The following is a 25,679-nucleotide window of genomic DNA, read 5'->3' on the forward strand; positions in this document are numbered from 1 at the left end:
GTCGGGTCTTCCACGACCGTTCTAATTGTCTGAAAAACTAAAGTGGGCTTAGGAGTGATTTTTAAATGAATGCACGTATTCCTAGGAGCCGGGGGCAGGGTGTTTAATTTAATTCTTTTATCGAGCAGTTTTATTAATTTATTATTCATGGATAATCAGGCACCAGAGGTCCAGTCGACCCGCAGGAGGGACCTTCGAAGGGTCCAATTAGCTCGGACCATCTGTGAGTGGACTTTCTTTCATGAATGACTTTATATAAATGAGTTATATAGATGATTTTTATAAATAGATTTCATATATGATTTTATATTGATTTTATATAAATAAGTTTTTATAAATGAGTTTATTTGAATAAATTTCTTTATTGATCTTGAGTAAGATTTATTATATTTCCGAGCATGATTAGTACAGAAATAGTTCCATAGTTTTGTGCTGCTTACGTACACATGCTAAAGAGTTATAGGAAAAAGAGTTTGAGGCTTATGACAGGTGAAATAGCGGCACAACTTGAGATTTCATTTATTATTCCGATTTTTCTAAAGGAATTTATTGTAAAACCACCTCGTACCCATTCATTTTTGGTGATTACCTAGAGTTGGACCGATGTCTACGGACATCCAGTCCGATTTCAGTTGGTCAGTGCACTTGACTTGCCTCACGAGTTTCGGGGACGCTCGGACCGTGAGTGCCAGGATTTGCGGCTCGGCAGACTTGGCGTCCCGAGACCTGCCAGGATTGCGGCTCGGCTGACTCTGTGTCCCCGAGACCTGCCAGGATTACGGATCAGGCTGACTACGGTCCCCTGCATCCTGCCAGAGCGACTCGAGCTGACTTGGTGTCATCAAGGAATCTGCCGGCGGGACAGGCTGGTCATAGTCCCCTGATTTCGCCAGTTTGCGGCTCGGGTAGCCTGGGTGACGCCCGAGACCTGCCAGGGAATTGACGGTTAAGACAGGGGTACAATTTGGTTGTATTTTCAAGGATTTTGAGTTTTCTTTATTTAATTATGATTTTCAGTTATTTTATATCAGCTTCTCTAATTTTTTTCAGGCATGGATACCTTTATATATATTTATTCAGTTATGCAAGGTTTGAGTACAGAGCTTTTATACAAGTTTGATTTCAGTATTTTATGCAAGCTTTGATTTCAGTGCTTTTGTGCGAAACTTTTCGAACTTGAATGTGATTTATATCGAATGCCTTGAATTTAGTATGCGTTATATGGAGAGTACGTATTCAGTTTTATTTAACTATTTTACAATGGGGGTTATTATGGTTATAAAGTTATTTCTAATAACTTTATTTTTGTCCACTCACATTTTCAACCTGTTTTTCGCCCCCAGGCCATAGAAGTGCGCCGGATCCACCACCGGGCCAATCAAAGCTTCCGCATCATCCAGTAAGGTAGAGTTTTATAGAAAATCCTTAAAACCCTGAAACTTAGACAAATGCTCTGATATATAGTTGAAGTTGAAAAATAGGAGTTGAGATCTGTTATCTGAAAAATTCTGGCAGTTGGTGTGAATTTAATTGATTGTTTAAAAGGTGGAAAATATTGGGTTTGGTCAAAATACAGGGGAGACTCTGTCGAATTTTCGGCAGAAGTCTAAGGGAGAGTTTAAAGCGAGAAGGGTAAAAAGGTCTTTTGTGCTCGACATTCGCCAGGTGTCGGACATGCACAGGGCTTGGCCCGAATTTCAAAGAGGAAATTGGGTCGGGTCCTGTCATTACATATATATTAGCTCTGCTTGTTGAAGATTAATTAAAAAGTTAAAATTGCCCAAAGTAAAAATAAAAATAAAATAAAAATAAAAATAAAAAATCTACAATTTATCAAGCGCATAACCTAAATACTTTCATTGTTCCATATGTGAAATACAAGAATGCTGTGAGAACTCCAAGGTGTTATTTTAGTGATGTGTCTCGGGCCTTCGAATTTTCAGGGTCGACCTTGATTAGTAAACAATTTTTATCAATAATTAAAAAATGCAAAGCAACCCCAATGTAAAGAATCAAGAAATTTAGGAATTGGGAGCAATGAATCGGTATAGGAAGAATCATTCTCATTAAGTTGTTTATTAACCATATGGAATCAACATATGAATGGAATTGAATTCCATTGTTATTATTTACTAATTCTCATTAATCAGAACCTATACTAATCCATTGTTAATTAATTTGTAAATCTACTACTAATATTCTTTGGTGATTTCCAAAAAGTGTAAGTTGTTTTAATAATAATGTTATTAGATAAATGCATTATATATAAATGCATTATATATAATATACACACTGGTTCCTCCCACCTTCTCACGATAGTGACAAATATAAGGCAGACGCATGCAATTCCGACGTGTTGAAGTTTCAAAAGCTGAGCTTTGTGATGATTTGCCAACCCATATGTTACACGGTCAAAGAAAGGTCATTGAAACTTGATCTGAACCGTCAATTATAATGTATAAAATGAACGGACGGCATCTAACACACTTGGTGACAACATAGGGAGGTCTTTGACTTGATTCTTCAGCATTGACAAATGAACAGCATTTTCCTTAGCTGGTAATTAAGCTTTTAGAATGCCATGCTATAAAAAGAGGTCTTATATCTCATCTTCAATATCGCTCAAGTCATCACAACCAATTTTGCATATTAATCATTATATATTCTTCCTGCTATTCACCAAAAATGGTGAGTTTATCAGTCTTATATTTATTAGTACTTGTTTTTTGCTAAATTGTCTACCTTAATGTTGTCTTCCATCATGTTATGAGTCTTCATTTTAAGTTGTGTTTTTTTTTTTTTTTTTTTTTTTTTTTTTTTTTTTTTTTTTTTTGGATAGGGAATACTTGAGCCCGTATGTCCTCGTAATGAAAAATATATTAGAAAAATCACATTTACGTACCACCTTGTTTAAGTATGATTTCCCTAAGGTTACGTATTGGAAGTATTGGTAGCTGATAGCTGTGGTTAGCTTGGTGGCTGCTAGCTGTGATTGATTTCCATGTCCTTAATTTGGGGGATTTCCTTAATTTAGGGGATTTGATCTTGTTGCTTGTAATTAATGTTTTTTCCTGGTTGTGGTGTGTCGGCCATCAGCTCTTAGAGCTTATACATATATACCTGTGTAATCTTGTAAACAAATATATATGAGAAAACACATTCTCCCCATCATTTTCCATATGGTATCAGAGCAGGAACCTTAACCGGCCTGTTTCTTTTTTTTTTTTCCTTTGTTTCTTTTGTACATGCCATTCAATAATGGCAGAAGATAATCATTTTGGCTCTGAAGCTGAAAGCTTCACATCACCTCCTTCTAGTTTTCCAGAAGCTGAAGTCAACCCAAACCAGCGACTGTGCTCTGTGTTGTTAAATGAGTTTAACTATCTTCCATGGTCTAGAGCAGTAACTCTTGCCCTTGGAGGAAGATCCAAACTCGGATTTGTTAATGGAACCATTGAGGCACCTGAAGATTCGTCTCCGGAGTATGAAGCATGGCTGTGCAAAGACCAACTGGTCATGTCGTGGCTCCTTAACTCCATGGATCCTAAGCTGTCTGAAATCTTCAGTTTTTCAGAATCTTCTCTTTCTCTTTGGAAGGCAGTCAAAGATATGTATGGCAATCAAAACAATGCAGCTCGAGTGTTCCAACTTAAGAGGAATCTTGCAAGTCTCCAACAAGGTGATAAATCCTTTGTTCATCATCTCGGTTGCATGAAAAATATGTGGAACGAACTAGATATGTATCGACCACATACTATCGATGCTGCCATACTGTTAAAGAGGTCTGAGGAAGACAAAATTTTTCATTTGCTTGCAAGTTTGGGGTCTGAATATGAAGATCTTAGAAGCCATATTCTAATGAACCCCGAACTTCCATCATTTGCAAGTGTTTGCACTACTATCCAGCGAGAAGAAGTACGTAGGAAAGTCATGAATGTTGACATCAAATCTAGTGTGTCTGAGGCTAGAGCTTTTGTGACAAACCACAAGTCATCTGGAGATAGAGTGTACAAGGGAAAAAGGCCAGATCTGAAGTGTTTACACTGCAATAATATTGGACATCTAATAGATCGATGCTGGATATTACACCCTGAGTTGAAGCCAAAGTTTGAGAACAAGCCTTCAAGAGACTACAAGGGCTCACAAACCAGATCACATACAAACAAAAACCATGCTGCTGCTGCTACATCAATTGATGGGCTGATGAACTTCACAGCCAATCCGGCTGACTTGATAAATGAATTCTCAGCCTATCTTCACACCAAAAAAGGAAGCACAAGCGAAGTATTGACGGGTGGAAATCAAACTGCTCTCCTTGGGCAGTTTGCAGGATTCTTAGCTGAGTCTCGTGTACCTCAAGGAGATGTTCCAGGTATTATGTGTGCTCTTTCAACTGCTCTAAATGTTAGTCATTCTCATGATTTTTGGATTATAGACTCAGGTGCCACTGATCACATGACAAATCAATATTCAAAGCTATACAATTTTGAAAGCTACACTACACCATCACTAGTTTCTATAGCAAATGGTAGAGGTGTACCCGTTCTAGGTAGAGGGAAAGTTAAACTGATTTCAGATAGTGTTGAGTCCACAGCATTATATGTTCCATCCTTTCCTTTTCAATTGCTGTCCGTAGGAAGGATTACAAATTCTCTCAACTGTCGTGCAATTTTCTCCCCTCACAATGTTGTTTTTCAGGATCTAGCCACCAAGAAGCTGATTGGTGAAGGTCACTACCTAAATGGGCTGTACTATTTTTCAAAGAACCTTAATGTTCCAAAAGGGTTCCAAGTCAGTTCAAATCTAGAACATCAGTTGTGGCACCAACGTCTAGCACATCCCTCAGAATTTGTTTTGTCTACTTTGTTCCCTAGCTTATGCAAATCCTCACTTGTATGTGAAATCTGTCATTTGTCAAAATTTACTAGACTTCCATTTAATTCTTCCATATCTAGAGCTAGCAAGTTTTTTGAGATAGTGCACTCCGATGTTTGGGGACCTGCACCTCTAGAGTCTTTTGATGGTTATAGGTACTACGTTACCTTTGTTGATGATTTTTCAAGAGTCACTTGGTTGTACCTCCTAAAATTCAAAAGTGAAGTCATGGATGCTTTCAAGAATTTTCATAATCTTGTCATGAACCATTTTTCGTCTCAAATTCACATACTAAGGTCTGATAATGGCACTGAATATACATCCAAAAATATGACTAACTATTTGAGCACACATGGCATTATACATCAAACAAGTTGTGTAGGTACTCCTCAGCAAAATGGAATTGCCGAAAGGAAGAATAGGGATCTACTTGAGAAAACCAGAGCTCTAATGTTACAAATGAATGTGCCTAAGAGGTTTTGGTCTCAAGGAGTTCTTGCAGCTACCTACCTCATCAACAGACTGCCTAGTCGGGTTTTGGATTCAAAATCACCATATGAGGTCATGCAAAACAAAAAAATTAACCTTTCCCATCTGAGAATTTTTGGATGTACTTGTTATGCTCATATCCAATCCCATCACCGAGACAAGCTTGATCCCAAGGCAATTAAGTGTGTTTTCATGGGTTACTCCTCCACTCAAAAAGGTTACAAATGTTACAATCCATGTTCCAGGAAGCTATTTGTCTCAAGAGATGTAAGGTTTGATGAGATCAAACCATATTTCAACAAACCATCAGATCAAAATCGTCAGGGGGAGCACTTACTGGATTTCTTTCCATTACCAAATCCAGTCGAAACAAGTGATTGTGTTCATTCAGTACCTCACAACAGTGACTCTCATGCAACCAATATTGACAACGTGATTATTGGAGATGAAACTGAAGCCTCCGAAGCACAAGTTGTTCCTCATGACAATGACACATCATCTATAGAAGAGAGTGGAGCTGAACCTACTATGATCCCATCTCAACCTCGGAGGAATCCAACTCGAGATAGACATCCACCATCAAGGCTACAAGACTATGTAACGTTCAATGTAAGGTACCCAATTCACAAGTTTGTAAATTACTCCAAAGTCTCTCACTCCCATGCAGCTTTTCTCAGTAAATTGTCAAATGAAAGTGAACCAAGGAATTTTCAAGAAGCCAATCTTCAAGATGTTTGGAGGCTAGCCATGGAAGAAGAACTCAAGGCTTTGGATGAAAATAAAACCTGGAGTGTAGTCCAGCTTCCAAAGGGAAAGAAGGTGGTAGGCAGTAGGTGGATCTACAAAACCAAATTTAATTCTGATGGCTCAATTGAAAGACACAAGGCAAGGTTGGTGGCTCGCGGTTTTACTCAAACGTTTGGAGTTGATTATAAGGAGACATTTGCTCCTGTGGCTAAGATGAGTACAGTGAGGGTTTTGTTATCTGTTGCAGTTAATCATGAGTGGCCGTTGTACCAAATGGATGTAAAAAATGCTTTTTTGCATGGAGACCTTGAAGAGGAAGTTTACATGCAATTACCTCCTGGTCATCCACAAGCACAGAATTCAAGTATGGTTTGCAAGCTTCACAAATCCATTTATGGATTGAAACAATCTCCACGTGCCTGGTATGCCAAGTTGAGCTCTGTACTTGAAAAGTTTGGTTTCAAGAGAAGTCATGCTGATTCATCCTTGTTTGTTCGAACTGGTTCAGTTGGCAAATTAGTTGTTCTAATCTATGTTGATGATATTATCATCACAGGTGATAATATTGATGAGATTAACACTCTTAAGCATTCTCTTCATCAGAAATTTGCCATTAAAGACTTAGGAGTGTTAAAATACTTCCTTGGGATTGAAATGGCTACTTCTCCCAAGGGACTGTTTTTAAGTCAACGGAAGTATGTGATTGACTTGCTTCAAGAAGTGAAGATGATAGATTGCAAACCGGCCCGCACACCTCTTGATAGCAAATTGAAGTTGGACTTGGAAGGAGAGCCTCTCAGCAATATAAGTTACTATCAAAGAATGGTGGGTAAGCTTATATATCTCACCATTACTAGACCGGATATAACTTACGCCGTCAGTCTTGTAAGCCAATTCATGCATGCACCCACTGAGGCTCATTTAAATGTTGTTAAAAGGATTCTAAGATACCTCAAGGGCTCTATTGGTCGGGGAATTATCATGAAGAACAATGGTCATACTCAAATCATGGCATACACCGATGCCGATTGGGCAGGGAATGCTATTGATAGAAAATCCACTACAGGCTACTGCACATTTGTTGGAGGAAACATCGTGACATGGAAGAGCAAAAAGCAAAATGTCATTGCTCGCTCAAGTGCCGAAGCTGAGTATAGAGCCATGGCTTCCACTGCATGTGAACTCATTTGGCTCAAGAGCCTTATCTCAGACTTGGGTTTTTTGAGCAACAAACCTATGTCGCTTTTTTGTGACAATCAGGCAGCCATGCATATTGCCTCCAATCCCGTGTTCCATGAATGGACCAAACACATTGAAGTTGACTGTCACTATGTTCGTGAACAAGTTCAGTCCAAGGTAATTCAAACCACATTCACTCGGAGCCATGATCAACTTGCTGATGTTTTCAAGTCTCTTGCTTCCACTCAGTTTCAACGCTTGCTGTCCAAGCTTGGATCAATTAATCCCTTTGATCCAGCTTGAGGGGGAGTATTGGAAGTATTGGTAGCTGATAGCTGTGGTTAGCTTGGTGGCTGCTAGCTGTGATTGATTTCCATGTCCTTAATTTGGGGGATTTCCTTAATTTAGGGGATTTGATCTTGTTGCTTGTAATTAATGTTTTTTCCTGGTTGTGGTGTGTCGGCCATCAGCTCTTAGAGCTTATACATATATACCTGTGTAATCTTGTAAACAAATATATATGAGAAAACACATTCTCCCCATCATTTTCCATATTACGACATCACAAAATATGTGGCTATTAGCAAAATGGGGTTCATTTCACCATTGCCAGATTTGTGCTATGTTGTTCGAAACTATTTATTAGTCTAATATATAGGAAAAGAACAGAAGGAAAATTCACTGTTCAGGCTTATTCCAGTCTGGCTCTCGTTCGAAAAGAAAAAAATCATTTTGAATTGAGTAAGACTATGCATGCCTTTTATACTGAAAATTATCGGACTAACACATTTTTGTTTCAATTTTGCAACTGATAAATTTATACTTGTTGCTTGTTTCTGTATGATTTGGTGGGAAGCAGCCTCTTTCACTAACTATTGAGGTACGGCTATTCCCTTCTTCTTTTTCTTTTTAAATTTTATGGAAATAAGACGTGTTTCAAGGTTGATTCTAAGCTGTTGTAATAATTTCTGGACCAGAAAGAATTTGCTCAAAACTCAGAAAGGGTTAAATCTGTGGATCAACATCCAACTGAGCCATGGTAATTTTCTACCTTCTTGACAATTCTGTAATGCCTTCAGCATCTCCTAACTTTGATTTTCATATTCTTATCATGTAATGATTTCCATGCAGGATTCTAGTAAGTTTGTATTCAGGAACTGTTTGTATCTGGAACTACCAGTCACAGGTGAGCCATTGTTACTTTCACCATTAATATCAAACTCCTAATTATCCGATTCGGGATTTTCATGCTTTCAATAAATCTTCCGGAAGGGGCTAACTTAATTTTACTGGTCCAGACCATGGGGAAGTCCTTCAAGGTCACTGAGTCACCAGGTACATGATTTTCTTTCATTTGCTCTTCATGTTGCCAACTGGTCATGACTTTGTATTTAACATCTGTTTTTGCGCTTGCAGTGAGGTCAGCCAAGTTCATAGCATGCGAAAACTGGATTGTCACCGCATCTGATGACAAATACATTCGCGTATACACCTATGATACGGTGGAAAAGATCAAAGAATATGAAGCACACACAGACTTTATCAGGAGTGTTGCTGTCCATCCCACTCTACCATATCTGTTGTCATGTTCTGATGACAAGGTTATAAAGCTTTGGGATTGGGAGAAGGATTGGTCATGTACTCAGATCTTCGAGGGGCATTCACACTATGTGATGCAAGTGGCATTTAATCCGAAAGACACCAATACTTTTGCTAGTGCATCGCTTGATGGCACCATTAAGGTATTGAAGGCACTGTTAATTTGTTGCAAATTACTTAACTGCAATATTTCTGGTGTCATGACCTTTGTGACGCTTAAAGTTTTACATTGGTTCTGTTTCATTGTAGATATGGAACATTGGTTCTCCTACAGCAGAGTTTACCTTAGATGGCCACTCAAAAGGAGTTAATTGTATTGATTACTTCAGTCGCAGGGATAAACCATATCTATTGAGTGGCTCAGATGACTTTACTGCTAAGGTTTGGGACCAAATGCTGGTTATCAGCTTTCTGTTTAGCTCTATATGTACAGCGTACGATTATGATGCGTATGTGTGTCATACTAATTTGAATTTTATTTGTAAATTTTTTTGGCAACAGGTATGGGACATTGAAACCAAAAGTTGTGTGCAAACTCTAGAAGGTCATGAGCACAATGTAACAGCTGTATGTGTTCATGCTGAGCTTCCCATAATAATTACAGTTTCTGAGGATGGGAACATTCACATATGGAATGCAACCACTTTTAGGTAACTTCTGATTCAAACTACTTACATTACAAATTAAATTGACTCAGTTTTCTGTTTAATTCCTGCTATTGCATCGCTTTGATCGAAACTCATGTTGTAAATGATTCTTGTTGTATCACAGGCTAGAGAACAAATTGAGCTATGGTCTTGAAAGAGTATGGACCATTGGACAGTTGAAAGGATCAAACAAGTAAGTTTCTTTTTTGTTCTTTCTTGTGGGTTAAGATGTGTATCTGAGAGGATGATTTTTCAAGTAACCGTTTGATATACAAGCATGTAAATGTGGCAAAGGACTCTCAATTTGTTCCCTTAGCTTGTTAGGATTTGTTTTATTGCATTGTTTTAGCAGCATATTTATCAAAATAAACTTTCCTTGCCTCCTACAGGGTTGCATTTGGTTTTGACAAAGGAACCATTGTGGTTAAAATGAAAGGCTCTCATACTTGGGATTCTGTTGACCTCCAAGCTTAGAAGGAAAGGTTGAAGGAATAAAGACATCGAATGCTGCGCGATTCGTACTGTGTTCTCCGAAGTAATTAGACTAAAGGAATAATTAATTTCACTTAAAACTTGCTGCTCCTGCTTTTACTGTTGTATGATTTGCAAATAAAATTTATCTTTGTGTGTTTTGTAGTATATCCCATGAGGGAACATGTTGTAAGGATCAATCGAAATGGAATGTAATATGTGTTCTTTAACAAATTACACTGGTGCATATAGTAGATTCAGTAAAATACATATATAAACTGCAAATTACCAGTAATAAAACCCTTTATGTTCTTCCCAGAAATTAGTTGGTGACTGGTGTTTACTGGTGCTGAATAAATTTGGTGAAAATAATAGAAATCTTGCCATACAAGGAAAAAGATGGAAGGCTAGACAGGACTGTAGGAAATTCCAACCTCAAATCCAAAGGGTCTCGACCAGAAGTTTTAAAGACTAAGATTAGAACTCTCAAATGTATTAAAAGCAAGATCTGCATGAAGAACATACAAGAATGCTCTCTGTTGTCCACAACATATGTCAAGAGAGGACGCTTAGCGTATGCTAAAGAGAACCTGAAAATGCCATTTGAAGGAAGTTGAGGTTCCACCCCAAAACCAATTGGCTATGGGAGAAGTAGCCCAACTCCTTATAAACCCAGGCTAGGTCCCTTAACATTTCAATGTGGGACAAACACTCTCAATACCATTAATGAAAGCAGACCCTGGTATATTAAATGTCAATCTGTTCTCGCAATAAGATATCTATGTAATTCATAATAAAATCTATGCATGAATTGGATTCATGGTCTAGCTTATTACTCAAGGATCTACAAATTAATTTCACCTTGTTTCTTTTCATGGCTAAGACTGAGGCCTATAAATTCAAAGATTGTTTTACCTTCTACATGCACCTCAAAATTTCAAGAAAGAAATAAGGGATATAAAGAGCAATATGGAAGGCAAGGGTTCCAGGAGACTTGTGCAAGCAGTACTCATCGTCGTGATGATGAACATGTTTTCGGTGAGTCAAGTGCAGGCTCAGTCCAAAACGTGCATGCTCAAATGCATGCTCCTCTGTCATGGTGTTAAAGCCAGCACAATTTGTACAGGATTGTGTTTGATAGCTTGTAAGAAGACGTTCCAAGACCCTCTCTACTACTGCAATCTTGGTTACACAACTTCAATCTGCACCAACCTCAGCCCTGGGACGTTGCATGCATATCAAATATGATTGTGGGAACCTAATTAAATCAAACCCTAGGTCAAATAATTCATACCATTTGGGGATTATTTGACCAAATTGGGAATTGATCAACCTAATTGGGAGTTACTCAATTTAATTGGGAATTATCCAATTAAATTGAACGTTACCTAATTAGGTTGAGATTTGATTTGGTTAATTACCACGATCCCCAATTAAATGAGGAGTTGCCTAATTGAATCAGAATTTGATTTGATACCTACCACAATTAGGGATTTGATTTACCCTACTTAATCAAATCCCTAATTAACCAAATCAAATCCCTAATTAACCAAATCAAATCCCTAATTAACCAAATCAAATCCAAAAAGGGGAGGAATAATTCCCTTACATCTACGGAATTATTCCTCTGAAACCCTAGCCTCCGAGACTACTATAAAAGCATAACCACACACAAGGGTTGAGGTACGTCAGAATTACTACTAAAATCTCTACAGAAAATTCCTCTCAAACCTTAGCCCCCTCTTTTCTCTCTCTCTTTTACATAAGGCTCCGGCCGCCCAATTTATATTATAAGCACATCTCGTACTCTATTTTAGCTATCGTTTCTCTATGGATCGATTGAACTGACTTAGGCATCGGAGGGCCTTTGGCCAACACCCCCCGGGTGTGATCCTCTTATTTGTTCTATTTTGCAGGGAGAAAGAGGCGGCGAAGAAGAAAGGGGAATATTCTGAACCGAATATTCTCGTGGGGAAATTTGCTCCCGCAAATTGGTGCTTTCATTGAGAGCGCGAGTTATACTCAACGCGTGCTCAAGGAATCCGTTCCTCCTATTTTCCAATCCACCGAAGCCTTCCAAACAACCATGGTTGGAAGCATGAACACGAGAGGCAAAGCCGCCGCGATGGCTAGATCCGCGACGGCCCAAAGCCACTCCACCCACGATCCCGCGATCGACATGGTGGCACCGCCACCTCTCACCACCGCACCGGCCACCGCCGCCGAACATGGTGGAACTTCCCATCAAGGTGGACTCGTTACCACCGCCGACCTAGGGCCGGTCTTGGAGCAACTCCAAGCATTCCCTCCATTGCCTCCACGCGCGACGCACGCTCCTGCATACACCTCCAATGAAAACCTAGCCCGTGTGCAGTTGGGCTCCACGCACTTCTCTCCTCCCGATCCACGAAGTCAAGCAGACCTTAATCTAAGAGTTGACCAGCTAGCTCAGAGAATGGACGACCAAAGCAATCTAATGAGGCAGCTCATCAACCAAATAGGCTTTGCTCAAAACCTTGGCCTTGGACAACCAGGCGAGGAGAGAAGGATGGACGAACGCGCCGATAGGCGACTCGACGTCTGCGCCCGCTTGGGCCCGTAGGGAAATGTACATCAAAGGCTAGGCCCCCAAGGAGGTCAGCCAAACAATCATCGCAACGAGGATCGCGAAGAAAGGCGTTCAGCTGTCAACTCACAGAGAAGCATTCTCGGAAGGCTAGGCCCCCAGGGAGGCCAGTTGGATAACCCTCACAATGAGGACCATGAGGAAAGACGCTCTGTTACTCATTCTCGAAGAACCAATTCTCGTCGACAAGCTACGGAGAATCTTTCGCAGGCGCAGTCCACCAACACTCCAACTAGGCAGCGCATGCGAGAAGGTCGAACCTCGGAGGACAATGAGGAAGTCAGTCAATCTCGTGGAGGTCGCCAACGTAATCGACTAGCAATGTGTGCAGAAGACGTTGAGAAGCTCGTGAATGACCGACTTCGAGACTTGTAGACCGGAGGAAACTTCGAGGATTCACTACGTAAGGAGATGGACCAGGTGAACTCTACACCTTTCACCCTCAATATCGAGCAGGCCGTTCACCCGAAGCGATTCTCGACACCCTCGTTCATACACTTCAAAGGGGATTCCGATCCCGAGAGCCACTTAAAACACTTCAAAAGTGTTATGATCCTCCACCAGGCTGACGACGCGCTAATGTGCAAGGTATTTACGATAACCTTGCGAGGAGCAGCCCAAGACTAGTTCCACACCCTACCATCCAGGTCGATCAGCAGCTTCAAGGAGCTAGCTTACATCTTCACCAAAGAATACACCTCTTACCGGACAATCAAGAAGAACCCTGACCACTTGTACAACCTGCGCAAGAAGTCTGACGAATCCCTTCGAGATTACATCAAGAGATTCAAGGCAGAAAAGGCGAACATTGTAGGATGTGACGACCGAATCGCGTCCTCCGCTTTCAAGAAAGGTCTTCCAGCTGAGCACGACTTGTACCGCGAGCTGACTATCACTCCCAGCCAGACTCTGGCAGAGGTCTACGCGACTGCGGAACGCTACGCGCTCTGGGATGATGATCGAATCGCCGCAAAGAAGTCTACAAAGCAGGAAGATCAGCCGACTAAACGGGCAAGCCAAAGAGGCGACGGATTTAACAACAGGAACGAGGACAGGCGCAGGTCGCACCCACAAGAGGAGGCTACGGCAGGAGAGAACTATACCAAGTTCACCATCCCCATACATCAAATCTTAGCCCAAGTGAAGAACAAACCTTGGGTAAGAAGACCACCACCATTGAAAGGAGATCCGGACAAGAGGGACACTAGCAAATACTGTGCCTTCCATGGAACGCACGAACACACTACGAACAAGTGCTTCGCTTGGAAAGCGCATCTTGAAGAACTCGTGAGAGAAGGTCACTGCACAGAATTCATTGCGAAGCAGGCCATCCAACGAATTGAAGATCGAGACACCGCCAAAGAGCTGCCTCAGAAGGTCATAAGGATTAACACCATCCTAGCCGACTCCGAGGAGTCTGGGCTGACCAGCAAGGAAAAGAAGAGGAAGATCAAACAGGCCACTGGGATCTCCCAAGTCTCGACCGACCTTCCACTAGCAGAGGACGATCCTGTGATCGGCTTCCAAAAGAAAGATCTGATCGGCCTCGACATGCCACATAACGACGCCCTTGTCATCAGCATTCAAATCGCTCAGGCCATGGATGACTGAATCCATGCAGACGAGGGCAGCGCAGCCAATATCCTGCAACTGATGGTCATCCAACAGATGGGCTTGGAGACAAAGATCAACAAATTAGCCAGATCGCTGACTGGCTTTAATGGTGCAACAACGGTTACCGTGGGCACGATAGACCTCGACGTCTACTCCCCACCTGTAATCAGCTTGCAAACATTCATGGTCATTAATGAGGTCTCACCCTACAACGGCATCCTGGGCAGACCATGGATTGGCAAGATCAATGCCATCACCTCCGCCACACATCAGAAAATTCGGTACCCAATCCCTGGGGGCGGTGTCGGCCAAATCAACAGCGATCAAGCAATGGCGAGGAAATGCTCCACCCAAGGGCTAAAGAAAGGCAAACAAGCGCAGTTTCTCCCCGTGAGCCAGGCAAATCTGGAGGAGGTTGAGCAACCGAATCTTACTATCTTATAGCAATCAAAGCGTCAGGACCAAATCGAGGAGATCCCTCCAGAGGTCTCTCCAGAAGAAGGATGGAAACCCGAGGAGGACGTCGAGTTAATACCCTTGGATCCTGACCAGCCAGACAGGAAGGCGCGGATCGGCTCGCGCTTAAGCCCAGAAGAGAAGGTGGAGCTTACCACATTCCTCCAGAGCAACAAAGACATGTTCGCATGGTCGCCATCAGACATGCCTGGCATCGACCCGAACATCATCTGTCACCGACTCCACGTCAACCCCGCATGCAAGCCAGTGGCGCAGAAGAGACGCAACTTCGCACCCGAGTGAGTCGCTATCATCGAAGCCGAGATTGACAAACTCCTAGCTGCCGGCTTCATCGAAGAGGTCTCCTACTCAGAATGGCTTGCCAACGTTGTTCTGGTGGCAAAACAAGAAAAGGGCAAATGGAGAGTTTGCGTCGATTACACAGACCTCAACAAGGCATGCCCCAAAGACAACTTCCCATTGCCGAGAATCGACCAACTCGTGGATTCCACTTCTGGCAATCAGCTGCTCAGCTTCATGGACGCCTACTCTGGCTATAACCAAATCATGATGCACGAGGATGACAAGGCGAAAACTTCTTTCATCATCGAAAGAGGGACCTACTGCTACAAGGTCATGCCCTTTGGGCTGAAGAACGCCGGAGCAACCTATCAAAGGCTCGTAAATAAAATCTTCAAGGAGCAGATCGGCAAAACTATGGAGGTCTACGTGGATGACATGCTGGTCAAAGCCCAAAAACGTGCAGATCACATTGGAAATCTTGCCGAGTCATTCAGCTTGCTCCGCCAATATCGCATGAAGTTGAATCCAAGTAAATGCACGTTTGGTGTATCCTCCGGCCGATTCTTGGGATACCTAGTCACGCAACGAGGTATCGAGGCACCCCCACGTCAAATCAAAGCCATTCTCGAGATGAAATCGCCCTCCACGATGAAAGAAATACAAAGTCTGACTGGCAGAGCAGCGGCCCTCAACCGGTTCCTCTCGAGATCAACCGACAAGTGCAGACCATTCTTCAAAGCTTTGAAGAAAGGGCAGAGAGACAAATGGGATGAGGAGTGCGAAGTGGCTTTTCAGAATCTGAAGACTTACCTCACCTCACCTCCCCTGCTCTCAAAGCCAGTCCCTGGTGAGGACTTGTTCGTATACTTGGCAGTGTCCAACTCAGTTATCAGTTCAGCTCTCATCTGAGAAGAGCTGTGGGCCCAACATCCAGTATTCTACACGTCAAAAGCTCTCCTCGATGCAGAGACTCGCTACCCAAAATTGGAGAAACTTATTTTGGCTCTTGTAGTTTCCGCGAGAAAGCTGCGACCCTACTACCAAGCTCATCGAGTCATCGTCATGACCGACTTTCCTTTGAGATCAATCCTCCACAGCCCTGATGCTTCTCAGCGACTCATGAAGTGGGCTATAGAGCTAAGCCAATATGACCTCCTCTACCGGCCAAAAACTGCAATAAAAGCCCAGGCTTTAGCAGACTTCGTAGCAGAATTCACCCCATCAGTCGAAAAAGAGAAGTTGGTCAACCAAAAGAAGGAAAGTTCAAAAGCAGACGGGACCTCCGCAGAACCTAGCCACCCCAGAGACATGTGGCAGTTGCGCGTAGACGGAGCGTCGAACCAAAAAGGAGCTGGAGCAGGGGTCGTCATCACCCCCCCGGATGGAACCCTGTTGGAGCAAGCTATTATGCTTGGCTTCCCGGCCTCGAACAACGAGGCAGAATATGAGGCATTGTTTGCCGGCCTACGCTTAGCAAAAGAGCTCGCAATCAAAAAGCTAGCCATCTACTCTGACTCACAATTGATCACGAATCAAGCCTCAGGTGAATACATGGCGAAGCACCCAAGGATGATCCTATACCTTGACAAAGTCCAAGAGCTGTTGAAGGCATTTCCCACCTTCACCATCCAACAAGTGCCCAGGGCAGAGAACGCTCATGCAGACGCACTGGCAAGCCTAGGATCAGCGCTGGATACCCAGTTCAGACGCTCCATCCCGGTCGAACACCTTGACCGACCAAGCATAGAAGAAATAGAGCTAATCGATACCATGCAGATTGACGAGGACCCTAGTTGGCAAGACCCCATCATCGACTATTTGACAAATGGAAACCTGCCAACGGACAAGTCCGAAGCTAGAAAGGTCCAGCAGAAGGCCGCGAGATACTACATGCACGGCAACAAGCTCATCCGCAGATCATACTCCGGCCCTCATCTCACCTGCATAAAGTACCCTCAAACACTTGAGGTTCTCTGCAAAATTCACGACGGCGAGTGTGGCAACCACTCTGGGGGCAGGTCGCTCGCCCAGAAAGCTCTAAACATAGGCTACTTCTGGCCTACCATGCGTCACGACTCCGCTGAATATGTTAAGAAGTGTGATCACTGTCAGCGATACAAGCCAATCCCTAACTTGCCTTCCGAAGTCTATCATCCGCAAAACAGTCCATGGCCGTTTATGCAATGGGCCATCGACCTAGTGGGTCCCCTGCCACCAGCGCCCGCCAAGAAAGAAATGATGATCGTCGCCACCGACTACTTTACTAAATGGATCGAGGCTGAAGCTTTATCCTCTACTAAAGAAGCCGATGTGGAGCGATTCATCTGAAGAAACATCATATGCCGGTTTGGTTGCCCACAGTCGCTGGTTACTGACAATGGCTCACAATTCATTGGCAAGCAGATCACCGCCTTTTTCGCGAAATACAAGATCAAGCAACACTTGTCTACCTCGAGGTATCCACAAGGAAATGGACAAGCCGAGGCATCTAACAAACTCATATTGGACTGCTTGAAGAAAAGGCTGGAAGGCGCCGAAGGAAAATGGGTGGATGAACTCCCCGGAGTGCTATGGGCTTATCACACCACCAAACGAAGATCGACTGGTGAAACCCCATTCTCCCTCGCCTTTGGAACGGAGGCGATCATACCACCTCACATCACTGTCCCCTCCATAAGTCTAGAAGTGGGCAGTGTTGATCAAAACTCCGAGCAGATGAGGCTCAATCTCGACTTACTTGAGGGCGAGCGTGAGAAAACCATTATCCGAGTCGCCTCCTATCAGCAGCAGTTGAAGTCTTACCACGACAAAAGAGCTAAGATCAGACGATTTCAACCAGACGACCTCTTACTAAGAAAGGCTTTCATTACTGCACCAAGACAAGGGTAAAAAAAGATGAATCCTAACTGGGAAGGCCCTTATGTGATCAGCCGACTCGGGGGCAGAGGAAGCTACACACTCGACACTATGGAGGGGAAGGAAATACCGCGACAATGGAATGCTCACCATCTTCGAAAGTATTATCCGTAGTGCTTCCTCCTGACTGCTAGAAGTTCTAAGTTTTGTACCAAGTTGTTTCCATTTTCGAATAAAGGACTGTAATCTTATGAATATCAATATAAGTTCAGTTTCTCATTCCAAAATGTCTCATCTGCCCACAAAACACAACATTTGCCCATAAGCAGCGTCCTTCGGGAGACGCAAGGTACGCCAAGAATTTCCTAAGGGAGATATTTAGGTTCCTATCCGTTTCCTAAAGGAGGCAGGATAGTCACACAGTTGCCCATACGAAGCGTCCTAAAAGAGACGCAGGGCGACGACTAAAAGCGTCCGTTTGGAGACGCAGCCCGCTAAAAAAGCGTCCTAGGGGAGACGCAGGGTGCGCTAGAAGTTTCTTAAAAGGGGGTCGCCATGCTTCCTGCGGGAAATATCCAGGTTCCTATCCGTTTCCTAAGGGAGGCAGGATAGTCATACAGTTGCCCATAAGGAGCGTCCTAAGGGAGACGCAGGGTGACGACTAAAAGCGTCTGTTTGGAGACGCAACCCACTAAAAAAAGCGTCCTAAGGGAGACGCAGGGTGCGCCATGAAGTTCTTAAAAGGAGGTCTCCATGCTTCCTGCGGGAAATATCCAGGTTCCTATCCGTTTCCTAAAGGATGCAGGATAATCATGTAGTTGCCCATAAGTAGCGTCCTACGGGCGATGCAGAGTGACGACGGAGGCATCCTACGAGATGTGCAGAACACACCTGGAGTCTCTTAAGAGGGACCCTGGTGCTCGCCAGCAGAACACACTCGGAGTCCCTCAAGGGGGACCCTGGTGCTCGCCAATTTCCTAAGGGAAGTCATCCTACGGGATGCGCAGAACACACCCGGAGTCTCTCAAGGGGGACCCTGGTGCTCGCCAACTTCCTAAGGGAAATCATCTTACGGGATGCGCAGAACACACCCGGAGTCTCTCAAGGGGGACCCTGGTGCTCGCCAACTTCCTAAGGGAAATCATCCTACGGGATGCGCAGAACACACCCGGAGTCTCTTAAGAGGGACCCTGGTGCTCGCCAACTTCCTAAGGGAAATCATCCTATGGGATGCGCAGAACACACCCGGAGTCTCTTAAGGGGGACCCTGGTGCTCGCCAACTCCCTAAGAGAAATCATCCTACGGGATGTGCAGAACACACCCGGAGTCTCTCAAGGGGGACCCTGGTGTTCGCCAACAGAACACACCTGGAGTCCCTCAAGGGGGACCCTGGTGCTCGTCAACTTCCTAAGGGAAATCATCCTGCGGGATGTGCAGAACACACCCGGAGTCCCTCAAGGGGGACCCTTGTACTCGCCAACTTTCTAAGGAAAATCATTCTACGGGATGTGCAGAACACACCCGGAGTCCCTCAAGGGGGACCCTTGTACTCGCCAACTTTCTAAGGAAAATCATTCTACGGGATGTGCAGAACACACCCGGAGTCTCTCAAGGGGGACCCTGGTGCTCGCCAACTTCCTAAGGGAAATCATCCTACGGGATGTGCAGAACACACCCGGAGTCTCTCAAGGGGGACCCTGGTGCTCGCCAACTTCCTAAGGGGAATCATCCAACGGGATATGCAGTGCATGCCCGAAATCCTTCAAGGGGGACCCTGGTACTCACAAATCTCTAAAGGAGGACGTGCAATCAAAACATAGGCCGGTTACTCAAGCAGTTCACAAGTCAAATATGCAAATTGAAGTTGGAAAATGTAACTGAAACTTCCATAACAAACAGACCAACCGGCCAAGTTCAACAAGAAGAAGATGGTCAAATAAGACCAGTTATTCTAAACAAAAAAGCAAACTACAAAAGCTGAAAAGAAACAAAAAGAGTCCAGCCTCTTCGGCATCCACCTGACTAGCTACGCCTTCAGCAACTCCATCTGCCTGAACCATAACATCTGCCATCATCTCGTCTACTGCGTCCACCTCTGCTTCATTCTCTCCGGCTACCTGCTCTTCAACTTCCCCTTCCATAGGGGGTGAGTTGGGGCAGAGCATCTCGATGTCTACATCATCAGTCGCATACAAGGAATCAGTCCCATCTGCGCAATGCAGGTAGCCCAACTTGTACGCATCTATGGTGGCTTCAGACTTGGATTCTTTAGCAGACTTATGATAGGCATGAAATCTAGCCAGGAGTTTGTCGGCATTCTTACGCTCAAGACGAAAGAAGGCATCTTTTCGACTTGCCAAATCAACAGCGGAAGAATTGAGCTCGGAATCCTTCTCGGTAAGGGAGCTTTTCAGCCTAGATATCATCGTCCTCAAATCAGACGTCTTCTTCTCGTAGCAGGCCTGCTCGACGGAAAGCTGGCTGGCCAATTCAGCATTCTTCTTCTCCAACTCGCTGAGCTGGGCAGAAGAGGGGGCAACAGCAGATGAGTTTCGAATAGTCTCAGCAGCAAAAATCAATCCTTTTTGAATCAGATGGAATGACGCTTCCCTTTGTTTTTCCAAGGAAAGGCACGAGAAAGTGCCAAGATTGCCAGCTTGACGGATGTGATCAACCAACTCAGCACAGGACGATGGATTTGATAGAAAGTTCGTCTTAAGCAAATCAGATACGCATGCATCCCCTACAGAGCTAGGCTTGTTCACCTTAGGACCAACTGCCGATGTAGAGGAAGAACCCTTAACCCGGGCAGATGACTCTCTCATCTTCTTAGCCTCCGCCAGCTTCATCTCCAAATGAGTCAATAATGCTGGATCATGAGCAGACCTCCCATTTCGATCTCCATCTTTTGACCGATGCAGACGACTCGAACTTCTAGGAGGAATGTCTGCATCTCTTTGATGCTCAGCAGAACTAGGTCGGGCACGAGCTGTTTCACGAAACATATCATGGTTTTCGAGCGTGTCAGCAGGAGGCTCGGGCAGAACACCCCGAATACCGCACATACCAACCTTCGTGCTATCTGCACCCACGATATGCTTGACCCTGGCAGAGGATGAGGGAGCAGACCCCACTTGAGTCTTCTCAGCAGAAGGAAGCCTTGGTTTCTTCCTCGATGGAGACCCATCCTTTGCGTGCGAAGAAGTAGCTTCACCTCTTGAAGATTTGGCAGCAGCTTTGCTCTTTGAGAGAGATTCAGCAGAACATTCTTCCTGTCCGCCAAGCAGATCATCAGGGTCAGGACCGTTCTGCTTCCACCTTTCGACATCCTCGGCAGGGGGCAAACTACCGTCTTCCTCCCGGTACTCACTCAACAGCCAGCGCCACTCGCGAAACCTTAGAGGGATGTTCAAAGCACGACGGACCTTAGCCATGTCCGGCCCAAGCTCTAATTTCTTGCTGATGTCACTCACTACAAGCAGAAGACAGAAGTTAGTCAGCCACACTTCAAGAAATTCAAATAAAAGGAGCGCATCAAAAAAATTGTAAAGAGACATACCATCGCAATAGGAGATGGGAACAAGTGGGCCTTTACTGACGTCGCCTTCCCACCATCCGCTGACCTCCAACACATCGCCTTGCCAAGCGTGATCCCTTTGACTAAGACTGTTGAACAGCTTAGCCTTGTAGACGCGAACTTGGGCATACCCCACGAAGTGCCTCACTTCGAAAAAATAAAAGAACTCTCGCACCGTCAGCTCCAACGCGAAGAAACGACTTAGATTCTCGAAGCACATGATCGCCCGGTAAATGTTTGGAGTACACTGGCTCGGAGCACACCCCATGGCGCAGAACACCTCCTTGAAAAGCTTTGACAGCAGGAATTTGAAGCCCAAGGAGAAGTAAAAAGGACGGAAGGTGATGATCCTAGCATCAAGATCATTCGCATCCACCAAAGGCTCGTTATCCTTCCGAGACTTCAATAGCTTGACTTGCACATCATCTGGAATGGCAGTTGCATAAGTAGCCCGCCACTTCTGGAACTGAGCATCAGTTGTGACGCGATGCAAGTTGGCCACGAACTTCTTGCTATGCACTATGGAGCCTCCCCATAAATACAAAGGGACCTGAGAACTTGAAGCCTTGCTACCATCTCCGGAAGACATGGTTGATCAACAAGTAGCTGCAAAAAGAAAAAAATTCTACGAGTTAGAATGCAAAAAAAACAAAAAAAATAAAAAAAAACAAAAACAAAAACGGCAACAGCAACGAAAAAAAGAAGAAGAGGCAGCCCATTCCAACTCGCGCGTCCAGCCCAGCACGGAGGCCCACATCGCGTAGACTAGCTCCAGCGCGGGCCGTGGCCCAGCTCGATCAAAGCCCAGCTCGCTCCCAGCATGTGGCCCAGCGCCTCCTGCCCAGCAGCGTCTCCAGGCCACTGCTCCGAAGCCCAGCGCCTTGTGCTTGGTTCTTCCACCCGCAGCCCGTACCCAATGCGAAGGCCCAGCTCGAGGCCATCAGGCCAAAGCCCAGCTCCGCCTCTCCCAGCACGAGCCCACTTCGCGCACCAGGTCAGAAGCCTCTAGACCTCCATGCTCGAGCCCAAAGTGTGCAGCCTCAAGCCTGCTGACCTCCCAACGTCTCCAGCTATGTTTCAAGGCATAGACATGCACCCCTTTCAGCTCCCCTCATCGACTAGAAGGCATGAACCAAGCTGCTAAAAATCGGAACAAAGACAAAAAAAATATATATATACAAACCAAGTCTAATTACCTTGGGTGTGCGGTGAAGACAAGAGCTCAAGAAGAACGGAAAAATTCTCCAAAGCTTACTCTCTCTCACTAATGAAATCAGAATGGATTTTGGATGTGAAGAATAAATTGGAGGAGCCCTACATTTATAAGGATAAAAATTCCTTGACCTACAAGGAATCACAAACTCTTTCCAACTTGGGAGTTCATAAAATTGGCAAGTCAAACACCTCCTCTACTCGGGAGCCCAAGTCCACGAAGGAAGCCCAGTTACAGCTGGACAGCCCAACGGATAATTTACATCTCCTACATGCCACCACGCGCCATGCAGAAGTTGGGGGGCATTTGTGGGAACCTAATTAAATCAAACCCTAGGTCAAATAATTCCTACCATTTGGGGATTATTTGACCAAATTGGGAATTGATCAACCTAATTGGGAGTTACTCAATTTAATTGGGAATTATCCAATTAAATTGAACGTTACCTAATTAGGTTGAGATTTGATTTGGTTAATTACCACGGATCCCCAATTAAATGAGGAGTTGCCTAATTGAATCAGGATTTGATTTGATACCTACCACAATTAGGGATTTGATTTACCTAATTAATCAAATTCCTAATTAACCAAATCAAATCCAAAAAGGGGAGGAATAATTCCCTTCCATCTACGGAATTATTCCTCTGAAACCCTAGCCTCCGAGACTACTATAAAAGCATAGCCACACACAAGGGTTGAGGTACGTCAGAATTACTACTAAAATCTCTACGGAAAATTCCTCTCAAACCCTAGCCACCTTTTTTCTCTCTCTCTTTTACATAAGGCTCCGGCCGCCCAATTTATATTATAAACACATCCCGTACCCTATTTTAGCCATCGTTTCTCTACAGATCGATTGAACTGACTTAGGCATCAGAGGGCCTTTGGCCAACACCCCCCGGGTGTGGTCCTCTTATTTGTTCTATTTTGCAGGGAGAAAGAGGCAGCGAAGAAGAAAGGGGAATATTCCGAACCGAATATTCTCGTGGAGAAATTTGCTCCCGCAATGATCACCTCAATATCCAAAATCACAAGTAGGACATGAATTTCCATATCCACCTTTTTTATTTTTGGGTGGAGATTATGTTGTTATTAATCATGTTGATAAAATTAACACTGATATGTAAACATGACTAGTTTTTCTTTGATAAAAATACTTTGACATTTGTATTAAAGAAATATTATAATTGTTCGGTTTAGTACAAATCGCAAATATGATGTAAAACCCATGAGTCGAACTGATCAACAGTTTGGTTTGGTGTTTGAGCCAAGGTTGACATTTTTGTTTCTTCAGTTTTTCTCGTTTCGGTCCACCAATTCAACTATTTTTTCGCCTACCCCATATATGTGCATCTCTTGGTTTCATAGGCCTACTAGGATTGAGGCGTTTCAGAATACCATATTGGAACCGGCGTATTGGTAGCAAATGATCGGTTTTCTTTGCTTTCTCAATTGTCTCATTTAAATGTTGTGTATACTATTTCGCGAGAGTATAACCCCGCAACTATATTATTTATAGGATAAAAAGGGACTAGCCCATACTTATTTTTTTGCTTGGAAAAAAAATACATATTTTTTTTAAAAAAGTAAAGCCATGTCGCGATACTATTTATAAAAAATAATAAAAATAATAAAAAAGGAAATACCTCGGCTATACCTTTTATTAAAAAAAGTACCCTCCTAGCGATTAGGTGCCCAATGTCAAAACAAGTAAATACCCTAGTATAGCCGCTCGGCTATTAGATTTTGAAAAATACCCAAGAGTATAGCCGAACGGCTATACTATTTTTTGAAGTAGAAATACCGTATTATAGCCGAGCGGCTATACCTTTTATATATATATATATATATTTTAAAAATTACCCTCCTAGTTGCATTAGTTTATGCTTAATTCACATTGGTTGGCTAGTTTCAACATATCCAAAGAAAATATTGAAGAGAGAGAAATTTCACAATAAATCTGTGTGTTTATCTCTTAGTAACCTCAATTTCAAATTCATTATTACAACTTCTTTTGGTTTAGATTATTATTAATATGGAACCCAATATCATAAGTACATGTATATGTGTATTAATATGATAAGGAAATTATTGTTCGCACTTCCAGTTTATATACCTAATTCTCAGGCCCCTAAATTTACACATCCCTATATATTACATATATATTAGCTCTGCTTTTTGAAGATTAATTAAAAAGTTAAAATTGCCCAAAGTAAAAAATAATAAATAATAAATAAATAATCTACAATTTATCAAGCGCATAACCTAAATACTTTCATTGTCCCATATGTGAAATACAAGAATGCTGTGAGAACTCCAAGGTGTTATTTTAGTGATGTGTCTCGGGCCTTCGAATTTTCAGGGTCGACCTTGATTAGTAAACAATTTTTATCAATAATTAAAAAATGCAAAGCAACCCCAATGTAAAGAATCGAGAAATTTAAGAATTGAGAGCAATGAATTGATATGGGAAGAATCATTCTCATTAAGTTGTTTATTAACCATATGGAATCAACATATGAATGGAATTGAATTCCATTGTTATTATTTACTAATTCTCATTAATCAGAACCTATACTAATCCATTGTTAATTAATTTGTAAATCTACTACTAATATTCTTTGGTGATTTCCAAAAAGTGTAAGTTGTTTTAATAATAATGTTATTAGATAAATGCATTATATATAATATACACACTGTTTCCTCCCACCTTCTCACGATAGTGACAAATATAAGGCAGACGCATGCAATTGCGACGTGTTGAAGTTTCAAAAGCTAAGCTTTGTGATGATTTGCCAACCCATATGTTACACGGTCAAAGAAAGGTAATTGAAACTTGATCTGAACCGTCAATTATAATGTATAAAACGAACGGACGGCATCTAACACACTTGGTGACAACATAGGGAGGTCTTTGACTTGATTCTTCAGCATTGACAAATGAACAGCATTTTCCTTAGCTGGTAATTAAGCTTTTAGAATGCCATGCTATAAAAAGAGGTCATATGTCTCATCTTCAATATCGCT

The 25,679-nt window shown here is 43.1% G+C and overlaps 1 protein-coding gene across 2 annotated transcripts; it reads left to right on the forward strand.

The window, feature by feature from the left end:
- Window positions 1-2,626: 2,626 nt before the first annotated feature.
- On the forward strand, window positions 2,627-10,244 carry LOC117623561 (coatomer subunit beta'-2-like). 2 transcript variants are annotated; one of them, XM_034354587.1, is made up of 10 exons: window positions 2,627-2,688; window positions 8,150-8,170; window positions 8,268-8,329; window positions 8,422-8,476; window positions 8,589-8,625; window positions 8,707-9,032; window positions 9,139-9,270; window positions 9,391-9,539; window positions 9,661-9,729; window positions 9,926-10,244. In XM_034354587.1, the coding sequence occupies exons 1-10, from the start codon at window positions 2,686-2,688 to the stop codon at window positions 10,008-10,010; spliced, it is 939 nt and encodes a 312-aa protein (XP_034210478.1). In that variant the 5' UTR covers window positions 2,627-2,685; the 3' UTR covers window positions 10,011-10,244. The 2 variants fall into 2 exon arrangements, with proteins under 2 accessions (XP_034210478.1, XP_034210476.1); XM_034354585.1 differs by having other exon boundaries at window positions 2,651-2,688; window positions 8,147-8,170.
- The last annotated feature ends 15,435 nt before the right edge of the window (window positions 10,245-25,679 follow it).

The sequence above is a fragment of the Prunus dulcis genome, chromosome 3 (assembly GCF_902201215.1).
Source record: "Prunus dulcis chromosome 3, ALMONDv2, whole genome shotgun sequence".
Lineage (NCBI taxonomy): Eukaryota > Viridiplantae > Streptophyta > Magnoliopsida > Rosales > Rosaceae > Prunus > Prunus dulcis.